At 38.8% G+C, this 26,904-nt stretch overlaps 1 protein-coding gene across 3 annotated transcripts in view; it reads left to right on the top strand.

Moving 5' to 3' along the window:
- Nucleotides 1-26,904, top strand: part of Hpse2 (heparanase 2 (inactive)) — a 799,708-nt gene that overhangs the window by 745,824 nt on the left and 26,980 nt on the right. For all 3 annotated transcript variants that reach the window (XM_047552318.1, XM_047552316.1, XM_047552317.1), the window contains one exon: nt 26,024-26,169. In XM_047552318.1, the coding sequence (XP_047408274.1) occupies nt 26,024-26,169 (146 nt within the window). The remainder of the gene's footprint in view (nt 1-26,023; nt 26,170-26,904) is intronic.

Below are 26,904 nucleotides of genomic sequence, written 5' to 3'. Positions count from 1 at the left end.
GAGGAGCCCCTGGCTGCATCACAATACAGCATAGAAATAGAAAAAAGACCATGCAGAAGGGGCCAAGTAATGGGGTGGCCTCATCTTTAACAATCTGCTCTCTTGAAAACTAATCTAGTCGCAGGAGACCTAACCCATTTCTGAGACCCAGCTTTAAGCCTTTCATAGAGGTGGGGCCCCATGACCTCTTTCTTACCTTTCATTAGATCTATCTCTTAAAGGTGCTACCTCCTCAAGACCACAACACGGGACTAGTCCTCAATACATGAACTTCTGGGGGACAAGTCATATTCAAACCATAGCAGAGTATATTTACATAAAGTGTTGATAGATATCACTAGCAATATTTGCAGATTTAACTAGAAAATTGTTAAAAATACTATTTTCACCTCCGTTAGCCTATTTCAACACAACAAATATTAACTGGATAATAGTTTTGTTAAGAGCAATAACTCAAGAATTTTAAAACAGAAACATTTAATGCAATGAAAGAAGGGAAATGAATTTTTAGATAATTCATCTCATGTGAAGTTGTTGCTACATATGTGTTGGTTGAGTACTGGGCTTGGGGTATGTGTGTGTGTGTGTGTGTGTGTGTGTGTGTGTGTTTGAAAAATTTGGACGAGTGACCTACCTTTCCCTGAATGAACCCAAAAACATCATGATTAAGACCAGGGTGTACCATAAGTGGTTTGCGGTTGTTACCACAGATTTTTCACAGTGCCTTCCCACTGTGAAAGTCCTTGTCAGGAAAATAGAGTGGTTTGGCTAGAGATGACTGGGATTTGCTATGAGTGGGGTGGAGCTGTCAGATTTATATGGCTTTTTCTCTTAAAAATATATGGCCTTCCTTTTTCATTCACAGTAACTGTAAAGCCCATTTGGGGCCATGGCTTCCCCATCGCTTGGCTCCCTGTGTTCTCATGAATGCGCAGCACGTCTCTCAGGAGGGCTGCCCTTCCGGCTGATGCATCAGATAGGAAATTCAGAGTGGTTTAGTCCTGAAATTCGTTCTGGGTGTCCCTGTTTCCGTAGTTCTTTCCTTTCACTTACCAGTCAAAGGTTACTACAACTAATTGGGTGTCTGTTCTCCACTGGTTCTTATGGTTTGATCTGCACACACTTTGCTTCACTGATGGAATCACCATGTGGCCTGGGAAATGAGTGTTGATCAAAGTACAAGCCATCCTCTTGCTCTCCACTCTCTTCTGGAATTCCAGCTCTGCCTCCGGAAATGCCCTCTAAAACTTGCATCATGTGTTTTTTGATACCATAACACCACTCAGAATGTAAGCATCTTGAATTATAAATCTCAGCTTTCAAAACTTAAGTGTGCTTGAACCTAAGCCAGTCAAATGAACTGAAAGTTGGCTGGGGAAGGCGAGCATAGGAGAATGGTGAGTGAGTGCCTGTGGGCTGAGCCGGGATGCCTGCTGGGAGGCTGTCGGGATGAGGAACCCTTTAATTGTTGTTTCTGTCATCATCATTGGGGATCTAGAAAACAGATGTTAAAGCCACCTTAATGAGAATGTGAATGATATGAAATTTAGAGGCATTCCCAAGGCATAGAAAATGTAGGTGGGAAATACAGAAAAGAAAAATCTTGTCTTTTCAAAGCTACCACTGCTACAACAGAAGGTTCTGGGAGCACATGACCATCACAATCCTCACCTCTGAAGAACCTTATGAGCAACTTGGGAGATCAAAAATATGATCTTACTATCCAGGTACATTCATCCGCTTTGTGGTTGCAGACACCCTCCCTAGGAATGATCATAGGATCCAGAGGTCCAGGTTTTAAATATTCTGGGCACTGCAGTGACCTTGTAACGGGACAGACTTAGTCATTCCACAAATATTTGCTGAGTTCCAGCCTTGTGCCAGCACTGTGCTGGGTTCTGGGAATATAGCTATGAAGGAAATAGACATGACTTCCTGCTTCCAAGGACCTTGGAGTTGACCTAGGGCAAAACAAGGATCAGTAAGGCATTGGGTTCAGATAGTGGGAAGTGTCATAGGGATGGAGATTCTGGGGAAGTGACCATTTTAGGTAAAGTGGTAAAGATAAATCTGTAAGGAAGGACACTAAAGGAGATACCTGAAGAATGAGCGTAAGATGGCCTGGAGAGGAGCCAGGGGAAACTCTGAACCTGGCTAGAAAGCCATTGGCTCTGCTAGGGCAATGGCAATGAAGAGGGCAGAGGGGAGAAAGCAAGATACCTTAGGAGAAAAATGAAATGACATGGAGAAAGATTGGATGAAGGAGGGTAAAGGTAAGAGGGGAGCCCAAAGATTTTTCATTCTGCTCCCTTTTATGCAACATCCCCCGCCCCGCACAGTATTACAATGAATCACATCAATACTACACAAGTCTCAGAGTGAGTTTAAGCCTCCCTGGGGCAGGGGGAGTGTCTACCTCTACCCAAGCAAGAGTGGACTGGCTAAAGATCTTTGCAAGGAATTTGAATTGGACTCGGAGTGTTATGTCCCAGAAATGTATACTAGCTTAATTTCCCCAACCCTAGTAGGTCCTGATCCTAATCTAGTCCTGAACACAAAAAGCCATTCATTTTATGATTAGGATGTTTTCTCCAGGCCTCTACCCTGCATTTATCCCTGCTTGGAATTCCTACCCTGCCCTTCTTCCCATTAGTTTCATCTGTAAACATGATAATGACCAGGCTTGTGTATTAGCCTCCAGGTCCTTAGAAGCAGTGTTCTCTGTATTTATTTTTGAAGTCATGAGCTGATGACCATGCTGCATAAGTGCAAGCTCTGAAATTTGAACCAAAGAAATGTGACTTTTGGAATGAGACTGGTTACCCAGGACTATTGCTAAACTCTATATTATAGGATTTTAATTTAATGTAGGTGTTGCTGTCATAACCCAAACAAAACATATATCCAAGTTCATCTGATACATCTAATAATATGTTTGCTGTCATGCTGTGAGAGAAATGACATTTGTGTAAATTACTTATACACATTTCTATTTTATAGCCACACCAAAATTATAGTTTCCCCTATAATTATGCAAATGCCAACTCATAGTAAAGACCAAGATTCTATCTAGACTTTACTTCTAACAATTGCACACCTAGGGCTACACTTTCCATTGCTGGTCCAGTTTTCTCCTGTGCATTCTTTCTGCACCTAGGTCCTTAAGTAGCACGTGTTACTGTTTGCCACATCTGACCATCCTGAGGAGCTCGAAGTAGCAGGAACTCTAGCTTCTGAGACTGTGGGCTTTTTGTCTGAGGAATGATAGCAATTGTCATATCCCTGTTCTGTGGGATAACCAAGGCGTGTGTAACATTGGGAACTATATCTTAGACAATGTATTTGTAGATAACTCTTCACATAAGTTGAACTTGCACTTGTAGAAGCATCTATTATACAAGATTGACACTGTTTCTGGAGCATGACATCAAAAACTTATGTTGAAACATCATTTGTAGTTGATGTTAAAAGCTGCCAACACTACTGTCTTCATGCTGCCAAATTTCTGAAATCTCTTATGGAGGTAAACTATCAAAGAGTTTTTCTCACAGTCTCACCCTTCTGAATCCATGTGCCACCAACCCATCCCACTCCCATGTTTCACTTTCTGTTCCTCTGAAATCCAGAGGTCACACAAGTAGATGTTGGTCACTGCGGCAGCCCATGGGCCTGCTTTGCTTTCTCTAGAGCTTGTGGGTCTTACCCATCAAACTCAATTTTCCACAGAGTAAAGTCCTTCTATTTTCCTTAATCACCAGCTGCCATCTTCTTGTGTGTTAAAGGCACTTCCTCTGTTGCCAAAAAGCCATTCAAATCTCTCTTAGGCCTGTCTTTCCAGAAGGTAGTCCATAATTCTCTCTTCTGGCTTTTGGACTCCTATTCCATTTGATGGCATAAGCCTGGAAAATATATTACAAGAAGAAGCGTGGAATCATGGCATGGAGTTAAGAAAAGTGAGGACTGAACAGGACATGACAATGTGGAAACTATTTCAAAGTACCGTTAGAGGTACTGAAATGTAGAGCTTTGTCCTTTTGGTCTTTTTCTTGATTTGTCATTGTATCTTATTTGCTATGTAATGTTACTCTAAGTAAAGAAAAATGAAGATTTTAAATAATTACTATGATTTTTTTTACCACTCATCTTCATAATGTGACTTTAAGATTTAAAATCTAATATGAGTATTTAATTCTGCATTATTAAAACATAGAACTACCATAATTATATAACTTATATTCCATAGCTCATGTGTACATCTGCATTTTGTTCTTACCAGACCAGTGGAAAAACTGCACAAAACTAATTCAGCTGTTTTTATTTCACTTCTTTCTATGTGCACTTTCTGCCAACACTCCCTACCATCCGATTATTAAGTAAGAAAGTACTGAAAGAAAAGGAATGAATTGTCACCTGAGCTTGCCTTTTCCTTCCCTGTTACCATTTTCAGTGAAGTATTGGACTAATACAGGAAAGTCACACAAGTAAGAAAGGATGCAATCAGGTTCTTTGGTCATTTGTATTTCTTAGAATGCCATTGCCTTCTACCTGTGTCCTTCAAAAGTCCTGGCATGAACAGAAAGAGTGGCCTCTTGGGACTGTCAGTCCCTCCATTCCCACTTGCACATCTTACCTTGCACTCACTTGAGTCTCATGGAACTCCTGTGCATGGGGCTCCACTGGAACTCTCTGCCTGTGGGGCATGGCAAATGGTGTATGTTAATTGGGTAGCAAGGAGCTCCAGATTCATCCTCGCACATATTCCATTGCCCCATTGGATCTCACTTACAAAACACAAATTCAATGGTAGAATTAGTGAGAATTGCATAGTGGCAACAGCAAAGCAATAAACCAAATGCAGGTCTCTTTTGAGCATGGCCTTTCTGAGTTTGCAACTGTACAGGTTGGTAGCATGCCATCAAGCTGGACCTGGGACTGAGAAAGGGTTATAGAATCGGGTGGTTGGGAGAAAGAAAACAGGTGGAGCAGAAACCTTGGCTCTGGCAAAAGAAAAAAAAAAAATCTCTATTAAAGGGCCCTAACCTGTTAGGTTTTCTGGTCCAATTTCTGTCAAAAGCACCTGAAAGTACTGTTTATATCTTTGGCTAACAGAGTAGGGAAGATTGGACAGGGCTTTGCCATTTTTTTCATTAAAATTGTTAAGGTAACTTCTCTGAGATAGAAGCAAGAGACCTAGTGAAACTGCACTACATAGACTTAAATTTCTAACCATAAAATAAAATTTAAAATAAATTTTCAGTACCCCACTTATGCTTTTTAAACAACTATTGGCACTTAAAACTATAGAATGGTTATGAGAGTAAAACTCGAATAATATTTTCCATCCCACTTATTTTAGGCAGAGAGTTTGTGCAATTCAAGACTTATGCCATTATGCTTTTGCAAATGTCAGGATTATCAAGTTATGTTATGAGATTTATAGTAATGTCTTCATTCAGAATTCAGTAAGCTATTTTCCAGCTTGCAGTTTACTGAAATTGGACTCTCCTTTGAACTTTGATGATTTCACACATTTAAAAGAGTTCATACTCTATTTCATACTGGGTTTCTGTGGCAAGATTGTTATTCTTTTCAACTTTTCCATCAACTAATAGTTCTTTATACAAAGTCTATAAAACCACATAAGTGAAACTCTTTAGGCTTATAATGATTGATTTTCAATATTTGGGGAGTTTATGAAAATATCAAAGGTAGTTACTAAATTAGCACTGTGGCTTCCCATTCAGTTATTAAGAATAAGAATTTATATTGGCACAGTACCTGCTAGTCCACAATCATGTCTGGAACAGTAAGGACAAGATGAAGGCTGAAAAATTTTAAAACCCTTCCAATGGTGTATGTCATGCCCAACCAAGAGAATTACCTGCGGTCCCTGGCCCTAGGTCAGTATCCATATTGGAAAAAATGAGCCACAACCCAGAAAAATCCTGCTACAGGGATTGACAACTTTGGTTAATTTTGTTTCTAGTACATTTTCTGTTGGAAATGATCCAGTTTGGTAGGATGTGTTTGCCAGTTAACTACCAGTTCTCCTCCTCACTTGGTGTCAACACAGGGGTCAACTATATACAAGGCCCAGAACAAGAGCCAAGCTTCTGCCTTTTCTCTCCACCGTGGCTGTCTCCTCCTGTGGAGATTCCCTGAGGGAGGCAGGCTCTACTCCATAAGGCCTGTTTTCTCTCACCCAGCAACTGCCTCACACACATCAGATACTTTTCTTCTTCTTAAAGCAGCAAAATACACATCAGCTTCCAGTACTGGAGATGAAGGGGAAAAAAGATTTTTTTTCTTTCCCCAGTTTGATTCTTTATTTTCTTATTTGTATTTCTACATACATGCCCTGGCTTTGGGGTACAACAATGCACCTTAAAGATTGCAGAATTAACTATTACAAATTTTTAAATTCACACAAAGACTGCTTTCAATGGACATATCCTAAGAGCCATTAAATTCAGCTTCTTCATAAAAGATGGACCTTACCTTGCACCTTGGAGCTCCTTGAGGCTGGATCCACTTGAGCTTGGGCCTTGTAGAGTAGGGTCTGGGGTCCAGATAATCTTAGTGGACACTATAAAATCACAGGCAGATTATTCTACATTTAAGAAGTGAAATGTGAAATAATTTAGAACCATTTACTGAAAATCTAGTTTCTAAATCTCTTTGTAGGGGGCCATAGATTCTAGAAGCTGCAGTCTGTTCTGCTCAGGAATGAAGAGAGAGATGGAGGAACTGGCTTAGTTATCTGTACCCAGCATTTCTTTTCCTCAGGAAAGATCCTGAACTTAGAAGTGCCTCAAGTATAAAAATCCAAATTCTTTGGTGTTCAGCAAAAAATGAAAGGCGATGGCCCCGTCTCCTTGACCCCAGTGAGTTCTGGGTGTATTTGTCCTGCAGAGGGTGAATTGATAGAGCTACTCTGGCCATGCTTTTCCACACTGCAGCCATTTCAGGGTCAGCCATGCGTGCCAGATTGAATTAAATGCTTTTTAAAAAGTCTCCGAAGCAGGAAAACATCTTTCCCCAACTGGTATTTTTTTTTAACATATTTGTTAATGAGTGTCTGCACAATAAAGATGTGGTCTGTAGCTTGTTTTCCAAGGAAGAATCCAATTTGGCTCTTATAGATGTTGCTGCTACTCAGATATAGTTTAATTCTTTAATTGAAGCAGCTGCAAAATAGCTCGTGGCCAAGGCAATGTTCCACAGGTTTTCCTGGAGCTGTCTGGGTGGAGGCCACCTTCACGTGTGTGTTCTGAATCCCTGAGCTTGTCAGAGAAGCTGACAAGAAAATATCTCCTCTGGGGCCATTGAGCCTGGTATTGGCCTGTTAAAGCTGTGGTTAAGTCTGCAGCTGATTTCACAGACTCAATTCTACTCTTTGTAGTCAGAAAGGTGCTAGGTTGATGCCACCCTGCCAACCTCTCTCCTTCTAGAGGTTTCTCCACTGACTCAGTTTCTATAGCCTGCCCAGAAGGCACTGTGTGACCATAAAACCTATTCTCCAAGCACCTTAAATATGCTTTAATTTTTCTAACTTATACATGTACTTTTGTGCAGCAAAGCTTAGATGGTAAAAGAGAGAAAAGGTGTCCAGGGAGAAAAAGGACCCACCCAGCCATAGGAGCTTACACTCTTCTGTCCATGAACATCAAAAGGATGAGTCAGTTAAGGAAGGAAACATGGGACCTCAGAGTTAGTTCAGAAGTTTTGCTTAGAGACCTCACTGGCCTTGGAAACCAAACTCTGAGCTCTTCAAGGTGTGAGAATATATTTTAGTTGGCTCAGTGTATCACATGTGCTCAGCAAATGGACGATGATGATAACAGTGATGGTGGTGGTGGTGGTAGTGGTGGTATCTAACCAGAACAGATATTATCTGTTCATCTCTACTCAAGGCCTGACCAGACTCTAAGATCTTGGGGGCACACATGTAACTGGTCCCCAGCTTTCATATTGAGGTGTCACTATTCCCTTTTTTTTGGGGGGGTGGGGGGAGGATTGGTGTACTGGCAATTGAACTCAGGGGCACTTAACCACTGAGCCACATCCCCAGCCCTATTTTGTATTTTAGTTAGAGACAGGGTCTCACTGAGTTGCTTAGCACCTTACTTTTCCTGAGGCTGACTCTGAACTTGCCATTTTCCTGCCTTAGCTTCCAGAGCTGCTGGGATTACAGATGTGGGCCACCATGCCCCACTACTATTTACTTTTAATCTTGGTCTTTTTTCCCCATTTTCTCTCTCCTTTTCCTGCATATATCCCCTTGGATACTTTATCCTCTGCTTACTCTCTTTTCATTAGTTAACTATTTGAGTTCTGTCTTATCTGCCTTGAACTTTGCTTTCTCCATTTTTAACCTTTCAAGAATATACTCAGATATAATACACATGTATACAGGCAGTTACAGAAAATGACTGTTAATCATGACACTGGTAAGTATTTCACAGTGTCACCTGCTTACCAGGCATTGGGTTACCCCCTTTACACACATTATCTTGTTAATCTTCAGCCAACTTGATTAGATATACCCATATATTATCCTCTATGAGAAACAAGAACTCTGAGGCTTAAAAGAAAAACATTTGCCAGGATGGCAGTCTCACCTAAAAAGTGCTGAAGTTGAACTTCAGCAAGTCTAACTTCAGTTACTACCCACCTGCATGACAACTTTCAAAATGACTTGAAAAGGTCTTCTGAGTGAAACAAAACCTTGACACCAGTTGCCCTCTGACATGTATGAGGACACTCTTCCTGAAAAACTTTGACCACTAAAGCCCAGTCTTCCATTTCTGCCTTCCAAGTTGCTTCTGAGCAACTCCAGGGAGAGCTGAGCCACATTCATGAGCTTTCCCTGATTATCTCAGCATTACTAGCTACCTTTCCTCACTGTGTTTTGAGGAAAGCTAAAGGAGTATTTGGGGCCCTGGACACTGGGAGGGAAGCTTTCCCTCACTCCTACTTTAGGAGTAGTAATAACCTAGCACCAAAGGAAGAAAACATTGATGGGCAGGAACTGGTTCTACCTTCCAGGACTGGGCCAGGCAGTCTCCCAGGCCTCCTCTCTTCCATTGTTCACCATGATCAAGCAAGGAACTTGCAACTTAGAGCAACTGAGTGACTTGTGATGAACACAAATAAAAAAGGAGTTTTAACTGGATTTCAAATCCAGGTTTTCTGACTTTAAGCATACAGAAATCTAAAGTGGTCCAGGAAGCCAACTCCCTTGCAAAGATAAGATTGTCATACAGGCATTCCATGCTTGGGAACTAGTTAGCTAAAATGAATGGAAGTTCTTATATGAGCATTAACAAAATATTAGACATTCTCACATATCACCATTAAACATAAAATGCAAGTATGTCCATATGTGTGTTTATGAGATCCTCTGTGATGTCATGTGGGAGGGAGATACCCCCGGTGTTTTCCACTTCCCACACTCTAGGTCACTGGCTCTCCAAATGAGGTGGTAGAGGCTGTGACTTTTCTCCCAATGGGACATTTGACAACATCTAAAGACATTTTGGTTATTACAACTATGGGAGAGGTGTGCTACTGGCATCTAGTACAGGCCAGGAATACTGCTAAGTATCCTACAACGCACAGGACAGCTCCCACAATTCATTACAGGCCCAAGCTATCAGTAGTGCCAAGGACAAAAGACCTGCTCTAGGTCTTCCAAACAGGGAAATAGTAGACTTTCCCACAGGTCTCTGGGATTCTAGACAAGGGATCATTCCTACTGTGTTCCCCTCCATTCTTCATAACTGTGCCTGGAACTAGTATTCTCTCAGAATCATGGAGACCTGGTGAATTTTGGAAGTTTGGTGGTTGTAGTAAGAAGCAGGAAATTCCTTATCACTTGCTTTACTGCTTGCTGAATCCCACCTTGAAGTTGGATTTTGGCAGCCTGCTCCTTTTCTCTTCACTATAATGCTCAGTTGATCATGATATTTGTCCCAGGTTGGCTCTTTGCATTTCAGGCCTCTTTGCAATGTGAAGGTCTAGACAGCAACCTCCACACCTGGGGCTTTGCCTCTGCTCAGGTTTCAAAGGGCAGCAAGGAGGAGTTCAGGTCTGTGGTGCAGTGCCGTGGAGGGAGAGTACTTTCACCTCTGCCTGCCCTACGTCTAATTCAGCCAGTGAAAATGCCCTCTTGTTTCACTGATTCTCAGTGAAGCATTCAGGGGAGGAAAAAAAATGAGGCTGGTTTTTATCTCCAAGGAACAGTAGCTATGAATTTTAAGGGAAGTTCAAAATCAAGTCACTAATTAGTGAGAGAAGATATCCGTGCCCCCTGCATCCACTTTGGTTGCATGCTGACGTTTTACCCATTTGATCAGGCTGGCACTTTGAGTTCTAGCTACACTCTTTATTTATAAATTTGAAGAACTATACTAGTGAGGTTTATCTACATGATTTTAATACATTCATTCATTCATTCAACAAATATCTATTCCTAGGCATTGGTTCTTTTGTTGATGCTGCTTCATCACTTGGGTAAACTGCTCTAAGCCTCAGTGTCATCATCAATAAAACAGGACAAACGATAATGCCTCTTCCCAAGCTTGCCTCGCGAATTCAGTGAGGTAATATGTGTGAAGGGCCGAGCACATCTTAAGCACTCAAGAAATAGTCATTGACACTGCTATAGGAGGGAGAAGCTCAGCCATTCCACCATACGGAATGCAAGGGAAAACCAACCTGAACTCAGGAGTTGAGGGAGGCATCCTAAAGGAGTTTCATGTAGGCAGAAACACTCAGATGAGAAGGTCAGCCAGGCAGGGAATGGGCAAAAAAAATGCACCCAGCCAAGGCAGCAGCAAGTCTACAGAGAAAGGCCTTCAAGGAACCAGAAGAAGGAAAGTAGTTTGGCAGCTGAAGGGCGCAGGGGGGAAAGGAGGCTAGGGAAGTCGTCCCAGAGAAGTGCCCCGTGCTCACATGAGGGGAGGCCTACAGTCACAGGAGAAAACACTGCCCTGAGAGCATTGGGAGCCCTGATGCACTTTGGAATAAGGTAGGGATAGTAGCCTATTTGCGTTTTAGAAAGTTTTCTCCAGCTGCAGGGGCAAGGAGAACAATTAGGAGAAAAGGGGTGCTTCAAATGACATCATTTGAAATAGGAATGAGAATAAGTAGGAAGAATTTTAGTAGAGATTTTTAGGAGGGAAAGTGGATAGGACATGACTTTTGATTGCATGTGAGTGAAGGCTAAGGATGACTCAGTGGGCAGTACTGGGCTTTTGACTCGACCCCTTGGGTGAGTAGGGCTGCCACTCACTGGGATTGCAAACACAGAGGAAGAGCTGCGGGAGCTGGTGTGAGCGGAGGAACTGACATATTGAGTATTTTACAAACTGAGTTTGAGGAGCTTATAGAAATGTAGAGAAGGCAATAATTAGAAACACAGATTCATTTTTTAAAGTATACTTTTGAAAGCCCAGAAATAGCCAGGTGCAGGGTTGCCTGCCTGTAATCCTAGTGACTCAAAAAGCTGAGGCAGGAGCATCCCAAATTCAAAGCTAGTCTCAGCAACTCAGTGACACCCTGTCTCTAAATAAAATACAAAAAAAGGGCTGGGGATCTGGCTCAGTGGTTAAATGCCCCCTGGATTCAATCCCTGGTACAAAACAAAACAAAACAAAACAGAATAAACAGAACTATCTTATATATAAGGAAGTTTTCAAGAGAAATATGAGTATATATTCTTTAAAAACATAAAATCTTTTTCTCATTTTAAATGTCTATTCTTGAGAGTTTAGAAAATATCCTTAAAAAGATTATGACTACACAAGTGATATGAATCTACATTGTGTACAACCATAGAAACTAAGAGATGTACCCCCATTTGTGTACAATGAATCGAAATGTGGTCTGTAAAAATAAAAAATAATTTTAAAAAAGATGATGACTATTTTCATTTAGATATACATTCTTCAGGTTTAACTGCACAGACACTTTGTTTCCCATCAAAAATAGGAACATTTTATTTTAGACTGCTTTTTTCCTACATATTGTAATGAACATATTTTGATAGCATTAAATATTCTTATAAAATACAATTTTGGGAGACTAGAAAGTATTCAAAGTTGAATCTACTATAATTTGTAATTGGTTTATCCTTTAGTTTACTTATTGAAACTTGTCAGATATTACCCCTGTTCAAAATAATGCTGTGACATCTATTAACAAGGAAGAAAACAGGGAGGAGGTCCAGGTAACTTAAGTATAAAAGAGAAACTAAAGTACCCAGCTTGGAAAGGATAGGATTCCAGGGAATTCAGAGCATCTTGATGGCAACAACAGTTAAGGGTCAGTCTCCTGAAGGTGCCACTCCATAGACTAAGTCTGCTCTAGCCTCTTTCAGTCGACTTGATCACACTGTTCAGTTTTCAGGTTCCCTGGCCGGCCTGACATTACCACTTACCTTATGGGAGATCAGAGAATCTTAGTAAACACTAAATAATCATGGCTGAATCATGTCCCAAAAGAAAATCCAGATGCTGTAACCAGAGGAGAAGGAATTAATATCAGAACACAAAACTGACAGTTTCCACTATAACCATCCTACAGATAAATCTTTGCATATATCTATGGTTATTTCTTTGGAATAAATTATAGGAAGTGGAATTATTGAGTCAAAGAGTAAGCAGTAATTTAAGGCATTGGATCATATTGCCAAGTTACTCTCAAATAAGTTGATTTCTGATAATTTATTCATTCTTTTCTTTTTAATTGTCGTAAAATATGTATAACATAAAATTTGCTCTTAACAATTTTTAAGTCTATAAGTCAGTGACATTATATATATTCACAATGTTTTACATCAACTCCATCATTTATTTCCAGAATTTTCATCTCTCCAAATTAGTACTCTGTAACCAGAAAGTAATAACTCCCTACTCTTGCCTTTCTCCAGCTTCTGGTAACCTTATTTTACTTTCTGTCTCTATGAATTTGCTAATTTTACAATATCAGTCCTTGTGTGTCTCTCATATTTCCCTTAGTATACTATTGTTGAACCATGTATCAGAACTTTTTCCTTCATATGACTGGATAATATATACTTTGTTTTCATAAGTGGGCTCTTTAGTAAATTTCTACCTTTTGACTTTTATGAATAATGCTACTGTGAACACTCATATACAAGTATCTAAGTTCCTGATTTCAATTTATTTTCATTTTATACCTAAGAGTAGAATTGCTGGGTCGTATGCTAATTCTGTGTCTAGCTTTTTGTCAAGCTTTTCCACAGCAGTTACACTATTTGGCAATGTATGTTGGATACTAAACACCAGGGCTGAGTATGTGGCTTAGTGATAGAGGTAACCTAGCATGCCTGAGGCTTTTGGTTTGATCCCTAGCGCCACCAAAAAAAAAAAAAAAAAAAAGAGAGAGAGAGAGAGAAAATTAAGGGTGGGGCTATACTATACAGCAGAAAATGTTTCATTGGCATTCTAAACCTCTGTGGTCTGACTATTCCAGTTGCTGAAACAAGAATAGCTCAGATGCTTTTTTTTTTTTTTTTTTTTTTTCCTAAAATAGCCTTCACTGAAAACTTAAGAGTTTGGCATTTTTTTTGTTTGTTTGTTTCATTTCTTTCTTGCAGTGCTGGGGATTGAACCCAGGGCCTTGTGCTTACAAGGCAAGCACTCTACCAACTGAGCTATATCCTCAGCCCAAGTTTGCCATTTTTTACAAGTTATTTTCTGGTTCTACCCCTGACTATTTGAGCCCAGATGAAAGCATGTCTTCATACAAGCTCATGGTTGTTTTCAGTCACAGATGCTTGTCATTCTGACTTCATATCCTGGTACTTCTGATGCCCTTGTTTGAGGACCCTCTGGACTGTGCTTCTGGGTGGGAGGCTTCATGGATCTCCATATCACTCAATTCTCTGGTCTGGGCATCACCACCATTGTTTTGAGTTGGAGGTTCCTCACTGTTGCCTCTGGCTGCTCCACAGAACCCCCAACAGAACCACTCTCTAACCCATACTAAAGCCTACAATTGATGAGTATGAATAAAGAAAATTTCTGTAAATATTTTTCAAAGTAAATTATCTGAAGTTCAATTATAGATAAGATTGGATGAAAGAAGCAAGGGAAAGGAGACCAGATTAAAGGGAAAATGGGCACCTTTGGGTCCTCCTAGTTCTACCCATTTATTGAGTACCTTTATATTCTAGGTGCTGTGTTAGGCTTCAGGAACCTAGCTACATGAAAATATGATCCAGATATCATGAAATTCATAGTTCAGAAGAAAAGAGACATATGAATCAGATAATCCTAGCAATATATTCTAAATACAAACTGAGCCAGGTGTCCTAAGTGAAAGAAACGGTTCTTTCAGAGCATGTAACACAAAGTGCAACTGCAGCATGGCTCAGAGGGCTTCCCTGGAAAAGTGGCCCTTGAAGCCAATTATCTGAATTAACAAAATGTGTGTGTGTATGTGTGTGTGTGTGTGTGTGTGTGTGTGTGTGTGTGTTGGATGGGGTGGGTGGGAATAGGAAGTAATTAGAAAAACAGAAAGACTCCATTAGTTGTGGGAAGAAGAAGAAAAAAATCACCATCCTTGAGCATAAAAGGCCAGATAGAGAAAAATGAAGTCGGAAGGGGCAGTTTGTACTAAAACTCCTAGTTTTACTTCTGTGGCCTAAAGCAGTGGGAAGTAGAATAGTCCAACAGTGGATCAGAGGGAATTTCTTTCCCTGTAGAAAGGGAAGCAGAGAAAATTGTAGCTTTTAGAATTTCTGAAGATGCCTTAGTTATATGGGAACTTTCTGGATTTGGCTGGGAGCTTCCTCTCTGTGGAAGAATTTGGAGCAGCGGGTTGTTTCTCCTACATGTTAGCTCTGGCAACCCACCACATCTGGTATAAAATCAACAGTGATATTCCTCTCATTTCTTCTTGGCTCTCCAAGGTCAAGTATCTAAATGAAGGGCGGCTACTGGTGTAGCATCTGTGCCCACTGAGGATGAACTTGGTTTTTGTGACTTTGGAAGTAACACAAGGAAAAATACTTGTCATTTTGCTCTCAATGACAGAAGTAGAAAATACTGAGATTAAACAGGCTGAGGAACCTACAGCAGAGCCTATCAGTGCTCAGGAAAACCAGGCTCTCTGAATTTTCCCAAGTTATCGTATCATTCCCATTCAACCCTGGAAGCCCTCCCATCAGCTCCAAGTGAATCCTAATTTGATTGTCTACTCAGTCAAATACTACCAACATCTAGGGCACTGGGCATGTAAGATATCTCGGACCTCAAGGAGCTTCCTTCCAACCATCCTTTACCATCCTTTACCTTCCCAGCACGCACACACAGACACACACACCAGTATGTTTTCCAGGCAACCTGAAATGTAACTGTGTCCAAGGAAATATTTTTCATGAAGTTAAAAAGTCCTTAAAGGAATAAAGGAAACAAGCAACATTTATTAAATACTCTTTTAAATCTGGCACTATGATAGATGTTTCCAGGTACATTCTCTCATTAAATCCCTAAGAGGACACTGAGGTTTAGGGGCAATAAATAACTTTCCAGGATTTGAGTGTATATCTTTCAGCTCTAAGTAAATTACTTTTCTACTTTTGTTTCTCTGTGAAGCCTTCCCTGAATTTCCCAAGTCATTAAAAAAAAAAAGAAGTTTTCCCCTTCTGAATTCCCAAAATGCTGCAAGCGGTTTCTGCTCATGTGATGTTTACTTTAGTCAACTTCATTTTACAGAGAGTTGTTTACATGTGTCTTGGCCCTTAAGTCCCCAGAGGACAGAAAGATGTCTCATTCATCTTTGCATCCCCCAGGCTGAACAAAACACCTTATACACTACTCGTATGTGCTCATAAAATGCTTATAGTGTAAAAGAATCAACTAATATATTCACAGATCTCACTGGATTGGTCAGAGCCTAGGGCCATAGCACAGCCCACTCTTTTTCAACCCCAGCTCTATAGTATATCATCAAAGTTTTCATGGGCACACAGTATAGGCAACCCAATCCAGAAAGCCAAGCCCTGATCCCATTTCAATATGCAGGTTCTCCTCGTCACCTTTCCACCTATTGGCGCACGCTCCAGAGCTATGATCCACCAGAACTCACATTCTAGGTCTGAGAGCCAGACTATTGTTTGCAGCCAATGCATGCACTGGAAACATGTAAGAGATTATCTGAAAAGAGAACACTTGGGGTCCTGGATACTCAGAGCATGGTCTAGAATAAAGGGGCTCTAGCTGGGGGAAGGGGTTGTGCCCTTGGCCTTGTGGGCCTCTCACTCTACAGAGAGGGGCCCCATTGAAGGAGGGCCAGAGCTTGGCCTTCTGAAGCAAGGGTCCCCTTGTCTAGCTCTAGTTTATTTGGAAATAGTAAATTTCAGAAATACTGAGTAAAGTACATGGATAAAGACATTTTGAAAATATGTATTAGATTCGGATGCACTAAAACTGATAAAACAACCCCAGAACTAAATTATACACACTGGTGTCATCATTGCTATTATTCTGTTTGACCCTTTTTTCACTTTTTGATGTTTTCTCACTTATCCCTGGCAGGATTTGCCATCACTAAGTTTTAGTGAGCTGGACTGGGTAAGGAGAAGGTGGGACTGAGGGTAGAAGAGAAACCCCATGATGCTGCTGGGCAACCAGTCACCATCTCATCCTCCAGAACCAGGATGTGAGCTTTCAGAAACTATGAATCCTGTTCCATGCTCATTCTCTTTACCAAATCAATCGCCAGTCCTATCTTTGTTATCTCCTAAGTATATTTCAAATCCCTTTTCACTTTAATTTAATTTCCTCAACCAAAACTACCATCATCATTCTTTTAAATTAAACTCTTAAGTAGTTTTCTCCAATCCATTTTCTGCATAGCTGTGAAAGCCAAGTTGCTGATTATAAGTGGAATAATTTAACTATCTCTCTTCAAATTTCAGTATGGTTTCCCATTTGTTTTAAGATGAATTCTAAAATCCTTAGGTCTACATGAACTGATCTACCATTCTCATCTTGTCTCACGCCTTACCTTTGATTACTGAATGCATGCTGAATTGGTCTGCGTTCACATTCCCAAACGTACCAAACTCCTTCCCATCCCAGGGCCTTTGCAAATGCTCTTTTCTTGCCCACATAACTTTCTGTGCCTTCCCCTCTTTTCCTCAAATCTTAAAAATCACTACTTGAGAGACTTATCCGCAACCTCCTAGACTGGATCCTGTAACCTTTTGTTACAGGATCTCTTAGAATCCTGCCCTCCTCCTCCATTACCATTAACACCACTGGTATTAATTAATTGAAGCCAGGCCCATGTGGTTTCATGTACCTATAGTCCCAGCTACTCAGGAAGTTGAGGCAGGAAGATCACTTGAACCCACAAGTTTGAGGCCCACTGGGCAACACAATACCTTGTCTCAAAAGAAAAAAAAAAGATATTAATTGCCTAACTCATTGGTTTTAAGTACTGCCTTTCTTGCTAGGTTATAAGCTTCATAGTGGCAAGAACTATATTTGATATATTCAGTACTGTATCCTGAATGCCTAACACAGAACCTTAAACATATAGGTATTCTGTAATTGAATTATGGCACCTCCTTTAGGAATTGGGTTACAGGAATTGGTTCACTTGTTTCAGACCTCAAGGACTGTAGAACTCAGCAGTTAATCCAGTAAATTCTGCAACCCTCTGTCATTTTCTCTGTTCCTATTTATTTTTGTCCTACTCACTCCATATACTCCCTTGTCTAGTTTTCAGACAGCAATTGAATTTTTGACAAATATTGAAGAAAAAGAAAAGATTTAAAACCTCTGTCTTTTTAGTGTCATCTACTATTAGGTTTTCTTCTCCAACTAATAAATGGACTCTATTTTTCTTCAGTTTTTTTTTATGTCTGATACATTTAAGGAATGTCTGTCTTTGTCTCTCTTTGTCCCTTGAAAATTGCAACACATTCTTTTGGACAATTTTTATTATTGATATAAAAAAGCCATTATATTTACCTTCCTGATGAATAACTCTTATTGTCTGATAATATCTCATTATGTTCTTTCATTTGGTGTCTTTGTTGTTGTTATACATGTATGTATGTTCATTTATCTCCTTTCTGTTTTATGCATAAAGATATTTTTCCACTTTTTCATATCACTCCCTTTAGAAATATTCAGAAGTCATTTCATTCATTTAATTTTATTTATGATTATATACATAATTAAAAGAAAGAATTGAAGGGTGGGAAGAAGGGAAGGAAAGAAGAAGGAGAGAAGGAAACAGAAAGGAAAAAAATTTGATTCTGCTGAGAGCTAGTTTCACAAGGGAGAGTTGAGAATAGAGGAGATGGAGTTTTAAAAAAGAGGTAGGATAAATGAGAAACCGAGGCAAGAGCAAGGTTGAAAGGGAGTCTGAAAATGGTCAATGGCGCTAAGTAAAGTAATACTTCTACCGTCAAATGGCTTACCAACAATCCTCCATTCCCCTGAGGAAGATATGATAAGCTAACTACAAATGTCCATTAACCCATCTCTCTGTGTGCAAAACAGTTGAAAGAGATGCCAGCCTGTGGGTGGGTCATCAATATCATTTTTCCAGAGGAATCGCTAATAAACAAATCATACAAAATGTTTCATCAGTTACCTTTTTAATGTATTATCTAACACATACAAAAGATTATCTATGCCTATATGTTAGTTTTAAAGCAAAATGATACAATTGGAATTGTGAACCCATCACACAACCCCCAAACTAAAACATTAGCAATAACTCCCCTCAACCTATGAGTCCCTTCACCATCCCACCTCCCTGATGCCTCCTGTCACACCCAAGGTAACCATTGTGTTTTGTTTTTCAACCTATTGCATATATAGCACACACAATTTTGTTACAGCATATGCGTGCTTTAAAAATATATTTGAGCTAATTGTGAACTGATATTTTAAAAATCAAAAAGTAAGTATTGCCTTCAATGTGTGAGAAATGCAGTCATTACCAGATCATAGGCTTCACCTGGGCACATGCCTTTGAATTAGGGGTGGGAGGCGGGCAATGAGGGCTTTTGCACAGTCATGTACACTTTTGGAAATGGAAGTGAAGAGATCCTGTACAGTTTTCATAGAATATCGAATGGATAGACAGGGATTAAAGAAATATAGAAGCACTTTGAAAGTGTTTTCTCTGGAGATGGAAAATCAGTGAATCTGCCAACAGAGCAAGTTTGAGGCTTAACACTAGGTTCTCTGTTTTGTTATGCTTACTACCAAATAGTTACTAGAAAACTCCTAAAAATAAACTTTTCTGGTTTCATTCACTGAGATAAAAAGGTTTCCATGGCTTTTGTTTTGTTACAGATTTATTTTCATTACAAAATATCAATGATAGTTTCTTAAGAGAAATTATAGGATTGTGAAATTTTACCTTCAAGTAGAGGAAATTTTTGTGGGTTCTTTTCATATTTATGGATATGTTTTAATAGCCTAAGAGTGTAAATTCTCTTCATCTGAGTTATAAATGTAATGTGACTCCAAAGTCCTAGTAGATTTTGTTAAGACACTGAATAATCTGATTCTGAAATATCTTTGACTGAGTAAAGACCCAAGTTTAGCAAAGTCATTTCTTAAGAACAGGACAAGAGAACTTGCTCTCCCAGATTTCAAGATACAGTATAAAGCAGTAATGAATATACTGTGGCATTAGTGCAGGGCAGTACTGTATTACAGAACTCAGAAACAGACCAATAAATGTATGGGCATTATATATCACTAAATAACAAACTAAGTAATAAATGATGCTGTTATAATTGATTACCCATATGGAAAACATGAAATTAGATACCTACCTCACACCATGCTCCCAGATCAATTCTAGATTGATTAAAAACCTAACCATGAAAGAAAAAAACTTTAAATGAAAATATAAATTATCTCTATGAACTGGACATAAGAAAGGACTTCTTAACACACAAAAAGAAAGTGTTAACAAGTATACAGATACTTCTGGAAGTAAGCTGAAATAATTGATATCACTTTGGAAAGCTTTTAGGCATTACCCTGTGAAATTGAATATTTGTATACCTATATATGGCAAATTCTACTTTTAGGTATATATCTAAAATAGAGCTTTTCAAACTTTAATGACCATCACAATCACCCAGAGAGCCACACTATTTGGGAACCCCGCCCCTGGAGATTCTAACTTAGTAAACCAAGGATAATTTCTATGGGTTTGCATTTCTTTGAAGTCCCCAAGTGATGAGGTTGCTGCTGGTCTCCAATGACAGTTGCAGTTAACACTCCTCTAGGTTTCTTCAACTGTTCGTTAAGAAACAGGAACAAGAATTCCAAAGTCATGTTGCTAATAGTAGTGAAAATTTAGATACAACTCAAATATCCATCAGCAAATGAATGAATAGATAAATTGTGGAGTGTTCACACAATGAAATAATATACAATATTGAAAATGAATGAACTATACATGCATATAACAACCTGGATGAGTCTCAAAACATAAAATTATGTGGAAGAAAAAGACAAAATTATGCACATCATGTTATCATTTTTTAAAAACAAATATCTAATATATGTGATGCATGTCTATAAACTTGGTATATAGATAAAGATGGACTCAAGTTTAGGTTATTCACTATATGACACTACAGTAACCATGTATTAAGTTATTGAAAAATAATAAAGTTAATACCATATATCAAACCATTTCCAATGAATTAAAAGATTTTTTTAAATGATATAAAAAAGAACTAGAAGAAATTTAAGTGAAGATGTATCTGATCCTAGCATGTGAAAAGATTTTCTAAGCATAAAAGCAGAAGAAATTAAAAGAAAAACATTGATTCATTTCTGTACATTTTAAAAAAATTCTCCATGAAAAATCATAAAGAGTAAACTAAAAATTTGACAAGAATGCTGGGCACGGTGAAGCATATCTGTAATCCCAGTGACTCAAGAGGAAAAGGCAGGAGAATCGAGTTTGGCCTGGGCATTTTAGCAAGACCCTGTCTCAAAATAAAAAATTTAAAGGGCTGGGGATGTAACTCAGTGGTAGAGCACCCCTGGGTTCAATCCCCAGTGCCCCCCAAAAGTTGAATACAATATTTGTATCATATACAACTATAGAATTCTTACTACTAATATTAAAAAATATTTTGCAGAGGATTCTGGGAAGATGGTGGAATAGGAAGCACCAGGAATCAATCTATTTACCTAGATGACAACTGTACTGGCAGAATCTGTCTGATCTAACTATTTTGGTACTCTGAAAGCTTACAGCTTCCAAGAGAAGGCTTGGATGATGAATTGCAGTTAATTTTGTCCAATTTCAGCTCTTAGTTCGTCAGTGACACTACCCATTCTTTATTCCTTAGCTCTGTGGCAGGCATCTATGCACAGTTCCTGGAACAGCTTAGACACAGCTTGCAGAAACAAGAAGAGGCCAAAAAGACACTGTCCTCCAAGTATTGGGAATGTCTCTCTCACAAATGGTGAGCCAAAGTTCCAAGCTTTGGTTCTTGTGTCCCAAACAAAATCAAATTTAGGGTTAGACATCAAAAGCCAAGCAAGAGAATGTTATTATAAGTCAAATTAAGGTTCAAAGAACACCCTCAAAAGGGAAAGAGAGTGGGTCATCTTTGAGCAGGGAACAACAAATGAAATTTAATGCTACTTCCAAATTTATAACCATTTGACATTCACCAGGAGAATTAGGGTTCACCTTCTGCGTTCTTCACCAATTCAGTGTTTAACTCCTGCTTCATGTTGGGCAGGGGAGTTTTTGAGCCTAGTTGGTCTTTCCAGAAGTGTCATAGAAACCAACCATTTCAAGGGCCTTCATCTACAAGTCAATCCTATGTTAATGTGGGTGCTGGGGTCAATTTACCAGGCAAATTTATCTTACTGTCCCTGTACTAATAAAGAAATTTCCCTTCTGATATACACTGAGAAAAACATGGCCATAAATTCTAACTTTGCAGTGATCCTAGTAGATCCTGTCAGGAGTTAGCCCCATAGATCTTTTCTGCTTGACATAGTTCTTCATTGGTTCCCTTTGTTTCCACCTGTTTATTCTCAGGTTTAGTATACCTTTTGTTTTCCTACAAGTTACTCGATTATTCATTAGTTTCAAAAGCAATTTAAAGAAATTCCATGTCCCTGATACATCATTGGATCACATTGCACTGTTCATTACAAACTACTACCTAACATCTCCTCTGATTGTTGATTGCTGCTTCTGATTACAGAGGAATAGACAGAGAAGCAGGCAGTCATTGTTTTTGTACCATTGGTGTAAGCCCCTCCCTCCCAGCCTAAGTGACTACAAAGGATTTTAAATGTCTGCACTTTTTTATTTACCTCTTTCATATTTTTTCTTTTTCCTTTTGGGGAACCAGACATTCAAAAACAACTGCATATGCAGAGAAAATTAGAAATTAACCACACATGCTTAGGGAGAAAGGTACAGGATCAGATAAAATCCAAGAAAACCTTAAGTTTATATTTCAGGCTGATCCTTGGCACAGAAACAGTCTACAACAATTTAAAGAAATAATGAAAGCAATAAAACAACACACTGTGGGGAAGAGGAGAATGTGATTTCTAGAATTACCACATTATTAGATTCAAATGTCTGGTTTTCAACAACAACAAAATCATAAGGCATACAATGAAGCACAAAAGTTGGCCCATTTAAAGAATAAATAAATAGAAACTGTTCCTGAAAACTATCTGATGGAAGAGTCACTAGATAAGGACTTTAAAATAATAGCCATAAGTTTCCTAATAGATGTGAAGAAAGTCAAGAAAATCATGTATGAACAAAATAGAAATAGCAATAAAGAGCCCAAAAAAGAAACCAAAAATAAATTCTGGAGCCAAATAATACAATAACTGAAATGAAAAAAAAAATAAGTGGAGGAATTCAAAGGCAGATTTAAGCAAGCAGAAGAAAGAAACAAACTTCAAGAGAGTATATTGCAAAGTATCAATTCTGAGGAACTGAAAGAAAAAAAGATTGGAGAAATGTGAGCTGAGTCTTATCTATGGGACAGCATCAAGTGTACCAACATATGATTGTGGGAGCTGCAGAAAAAGAAAGTAAGTGGTAGAGAGAATATTCAACAAAGTGATGATTGAAAACTTTCCAAATTTAATGAAAGACATGAACCTAAACATCCAAAAAGGTCCATGAACTCCAAGTAATGAACCTAAAGAGACCCATACTGCGACACATTATAATGAAACTCTGAAAGCCAGAGAGCTTTTGTTTTTTATTTTGTTTTTGTCTTTTTGGTACCAGGGATTGAACCCCCAGGGCTGCTTAGCCACTGAGCCACATCCCCAGCCCTTTTTATATTTTATTTTGAGACAGGGCCTTATTAAGTTGCTGAGGCTGGCTTTGAACTCATGATTCTCCTGCCTCAGGCTCCAGAGCCACTGGCATTACAGGCATGAGCCACTGAGTCTGACTCAAAGAGAGAATCTTGAAAACAGTGAAAAGCAACTTACCACCTACAAGAGATTCTCAATAAGATTATCATCAGATTTCTTATCAGAAACTTTGAAAGCCAGAAGTCATTAGGCTGATCTATTCAAAGAGCTAAAAGAAAAGAACTGTCAACTTATATCCATCAAATTTTTCTTTCAAAATCAAGGAAGAAATTAAGACTTTCCCAGATAAACATAAGTTGAGGGAGTTTGTTACCACTAAACCTGCCATGCAAGAAATGTTCAAAGGAGTACTGTAGGTGAAATAAAAGTACACTAGTGGGTATGGAGTTTGAGTTTTAAAATTGGTCGAGATAGTAATTTTAATTTTATGTGAATTTAAGAAATTCACAATAAGAAAAGCTGGGGAGAAGTACTGGTCATTAAGAATTAATTCCATCAACTTCTTTTATGTGTCTATTCAAAACCTCTTTAGAATTTTACCGAAGAATCCTCAACTCCCCTTAGAGAATACTTTCAGCACTTAGCTATCCCATAGTGGAAAGCAGACCATTTTCAAGTTAATAAACTGAGTGTAAATTTGACTCTATCAATTAATCATGGCAAAGAGTATTCATGTTGATTTGTCTGAAATATACATTTATATTTACAAAATTACTGAGAATTAAACATAATATCTCTTCTTCCTAAATGTTAGTGACTTGCTACAAATGTGTCTTAAGTGAAAATGGCCATGATCACATCAAAGTGCAAGTTTGAGAGCAAGCCTTTGTAGCTTTTTAAATTCCTAAATAAAAACCAGGTGTTTGTGATAAGACATTGAAATGAAGGATAAGAAAAAGAAACATTGCAAGTGAGTTGGAATTGGAGAAATAGATGTGTTTTGTGCTTTCACCTTGTCTTCTGAATGGTCTGAGAATGTAGAACTCAGAAATTGAATCACAGTAACTCCTTATACTACAAGTAAGGGTCACCTCCAGAGCACATAAATGTATTGCTGGAGGAAAATAGATCTCTGTTTGCTTTTATGGGTTAGCACTGACTAGTTTTGTGGCCTGAGATGCACCTTTAAACATTCTGAGCCCATTTTCCTCATATCCGTTGAACAGGAATAATCATCCCTAACGAGAGGAGCTATGAGAACATACCAGAACATACTAGTAGTAACCAACTTAAACATTAAGTTTATTAAACTTCCATAACTTTTATTATTTTTAAAAGGCATGTTGTGAGTCAATAGAAAAAAAAAAAAAAAAACCAAGGTGATTCCACTAGAATGTAACAGATATTTCACAAAGTAACTTAAAAAACAAAGAAATCATAATCAAATCAGAGTAAATTAAACCAATGACATTTTCTCCTTCTATGTAATTGACAGTAATTAAATATTTGCCATTTTAGATATTAGGAGGCCATATTTAACAGCTGTCCTAGGGCCACTTAAAATTAATTAAGGCAAACAGTTGGGCAGGGCTTAGAGTCTGCTACTCAGAGAAGATTTGTAACTTTTCTGGTGACAGAGGGGCTTTGAGAATTTGTTCTCATTTATGCAGTTCACCAAACATTTTTAGACAGCTGGTATTATAGATGATTACACACGAAAAAAAAAAAAAGATCATCAGGAGGCATCTGCCTGGAAAGATGAAGGCAGAGAAGACAAGGATGATATCTTTAACACTGAAGAATATGCGCTGAATACCATTGAATTCCAAGGTGGGTGGGAGAAAATAAATTAGGAAGCCCTATTTGCATGATGAGTTATAAACACTGAAGTTATTACCCCATGGTGGTTGTTAAGAGTAGTTTTACATAATAAAATATAAATTGTATATAAAATATAAATCATATGTGATAATGGCAAACACAACTGAAATTAAGGTGGTAATAGATAGACTCTTGTAAGCTCACACAAGCCCAAGTAATAGAAAGAATATTTACTAAGCAGTTGCATATGGAACCTGGAATGATAAAATCATTACATTCTTTTTAGTTGAGAATTATTCTTTTTATTGTAGAACACAAAGGATAACCAAGAATTACCACCATGGTATGCAAACATGTTTCTGTTTGACTTTCTGACTCTGGAATCAAGTACTCCGAGCTCTTTTCTGAAGAAGCTGAATCTCCCTCCCCCTATGAGAGTGGTCCCCATTGACAGTACTTGGAGAATAATGTTTTAGATTCTCATAATGGGTAGCAATCCTAAGATTAGAATGCTTCCATTCTACAGTTAAACCAAAGCCATAAACCACATGAAAATAAAGCCATAGGAAACAAAATTGAAAATGTAAGTCCCTAACGGGTTATTTCACATATGAAAAGCTTTGATTCATCTGTTGGTATGCTGCTGTGGGTCCACTCCACTTACCCTTCCTCATTTAGTCAGTGAAAAAGGCCACTTTAGACAGAGCCCAGTTCATTAGCAACCCAGAACAAGCACTTCAGTGGGTGACCATGCTAGACTCCTGGTAGGAAGTGGTTTCTGATGTGTTTGTCATGTTCACTCAGACCACCTGAACATGAGGTCTCTCCCTGACTCTCCTCCACCTCTCTATTCTCCTCAGGACTACTGGCTCTCTCTCCTTTACAAGCGCCTGATCGGCCCCAAAGTCTTGGCCGTGCATGTGGCTGGGCTCCAGCGGAAGCCAAGGCCAGGCCGAGTGATCCGGGACAAACTAAGGATTTATGCTCACTGCACAAACCACCACAAGTAAGTCTTTACAGAGAGGGAACAGAAAAGCCACCATGGTCTTCAGCCCCCATTTGGAATCCCTTCAAGAAATATCTGTGTTCATTAATCTTAGTTGAAAACTGCCTCTAGAATCACCATACTCTGCAGGTTTCAAGATTTTTGATAAGTAGATTTTTCTCCAAGTCAACTCCCCTTCTCATATTTACAGGGTTTATTCATAAAAGGTTCAAAAATTCATGCTATTCATTCATTTGCTTATTCATCCAATAAACTTTATTGGGCATTTTCTTTGTGCCAGTTGATATAATGCCCACAAGGTTTTTTTGTATGCTTAAGCCTCAGCCAAGGTGAGCAGCCAAATCTCACCCTATGATCCACCAGCAGAGCTCAAGAAAATAAGTCTCCATTTCTAAGATGCATTCTAGAGAGCTACACCACTAGAATCCTAGCCCTAGAACAGACTTTCTCAAACTGGGGACCCCAAAACTAAAGGAGTTCCCAAAGGTAGTCATGCTAGATTTAGAGCCATTTTCAGTATTTCACAAATCTTCTTCGTTATTTTAAGTGTTAAGAGCCTAAATCAAATGTAGGCTTCCTTTTCAGGGGCAATGGGGATACTCATACGTATAACAATCCAGTGTGGTAACATGGTGTTTTCCTTCTCTTTTTGATCAGAAGCACGTTGTCATTAGAATTGTCTTTAAAATAAATAGGAAAATTAATTATCAGTAAATAAAGTTTGGCAGATAAAAA

Source organism: Sciurus carolinensis, chromosome 5 (genome assembly GCF_902686445.1).
Source record: "Sciurus carolinensis chromosome 5, mSciCar1.2, whole genome shotgun sequence".
NCBI classification, from domain to species: domain Eukaryota; kingdom Metazoa; phylum Chordata; class Mammalia; order Rodentia; family Sciuridae; genus Sciurus; species Sciurus carolinensis.
The sequence above is the reverse complement of the archived record's forward strand: the minus strand, read 5'-3'. Positions and strand labels throughout refer to the sequence as shown.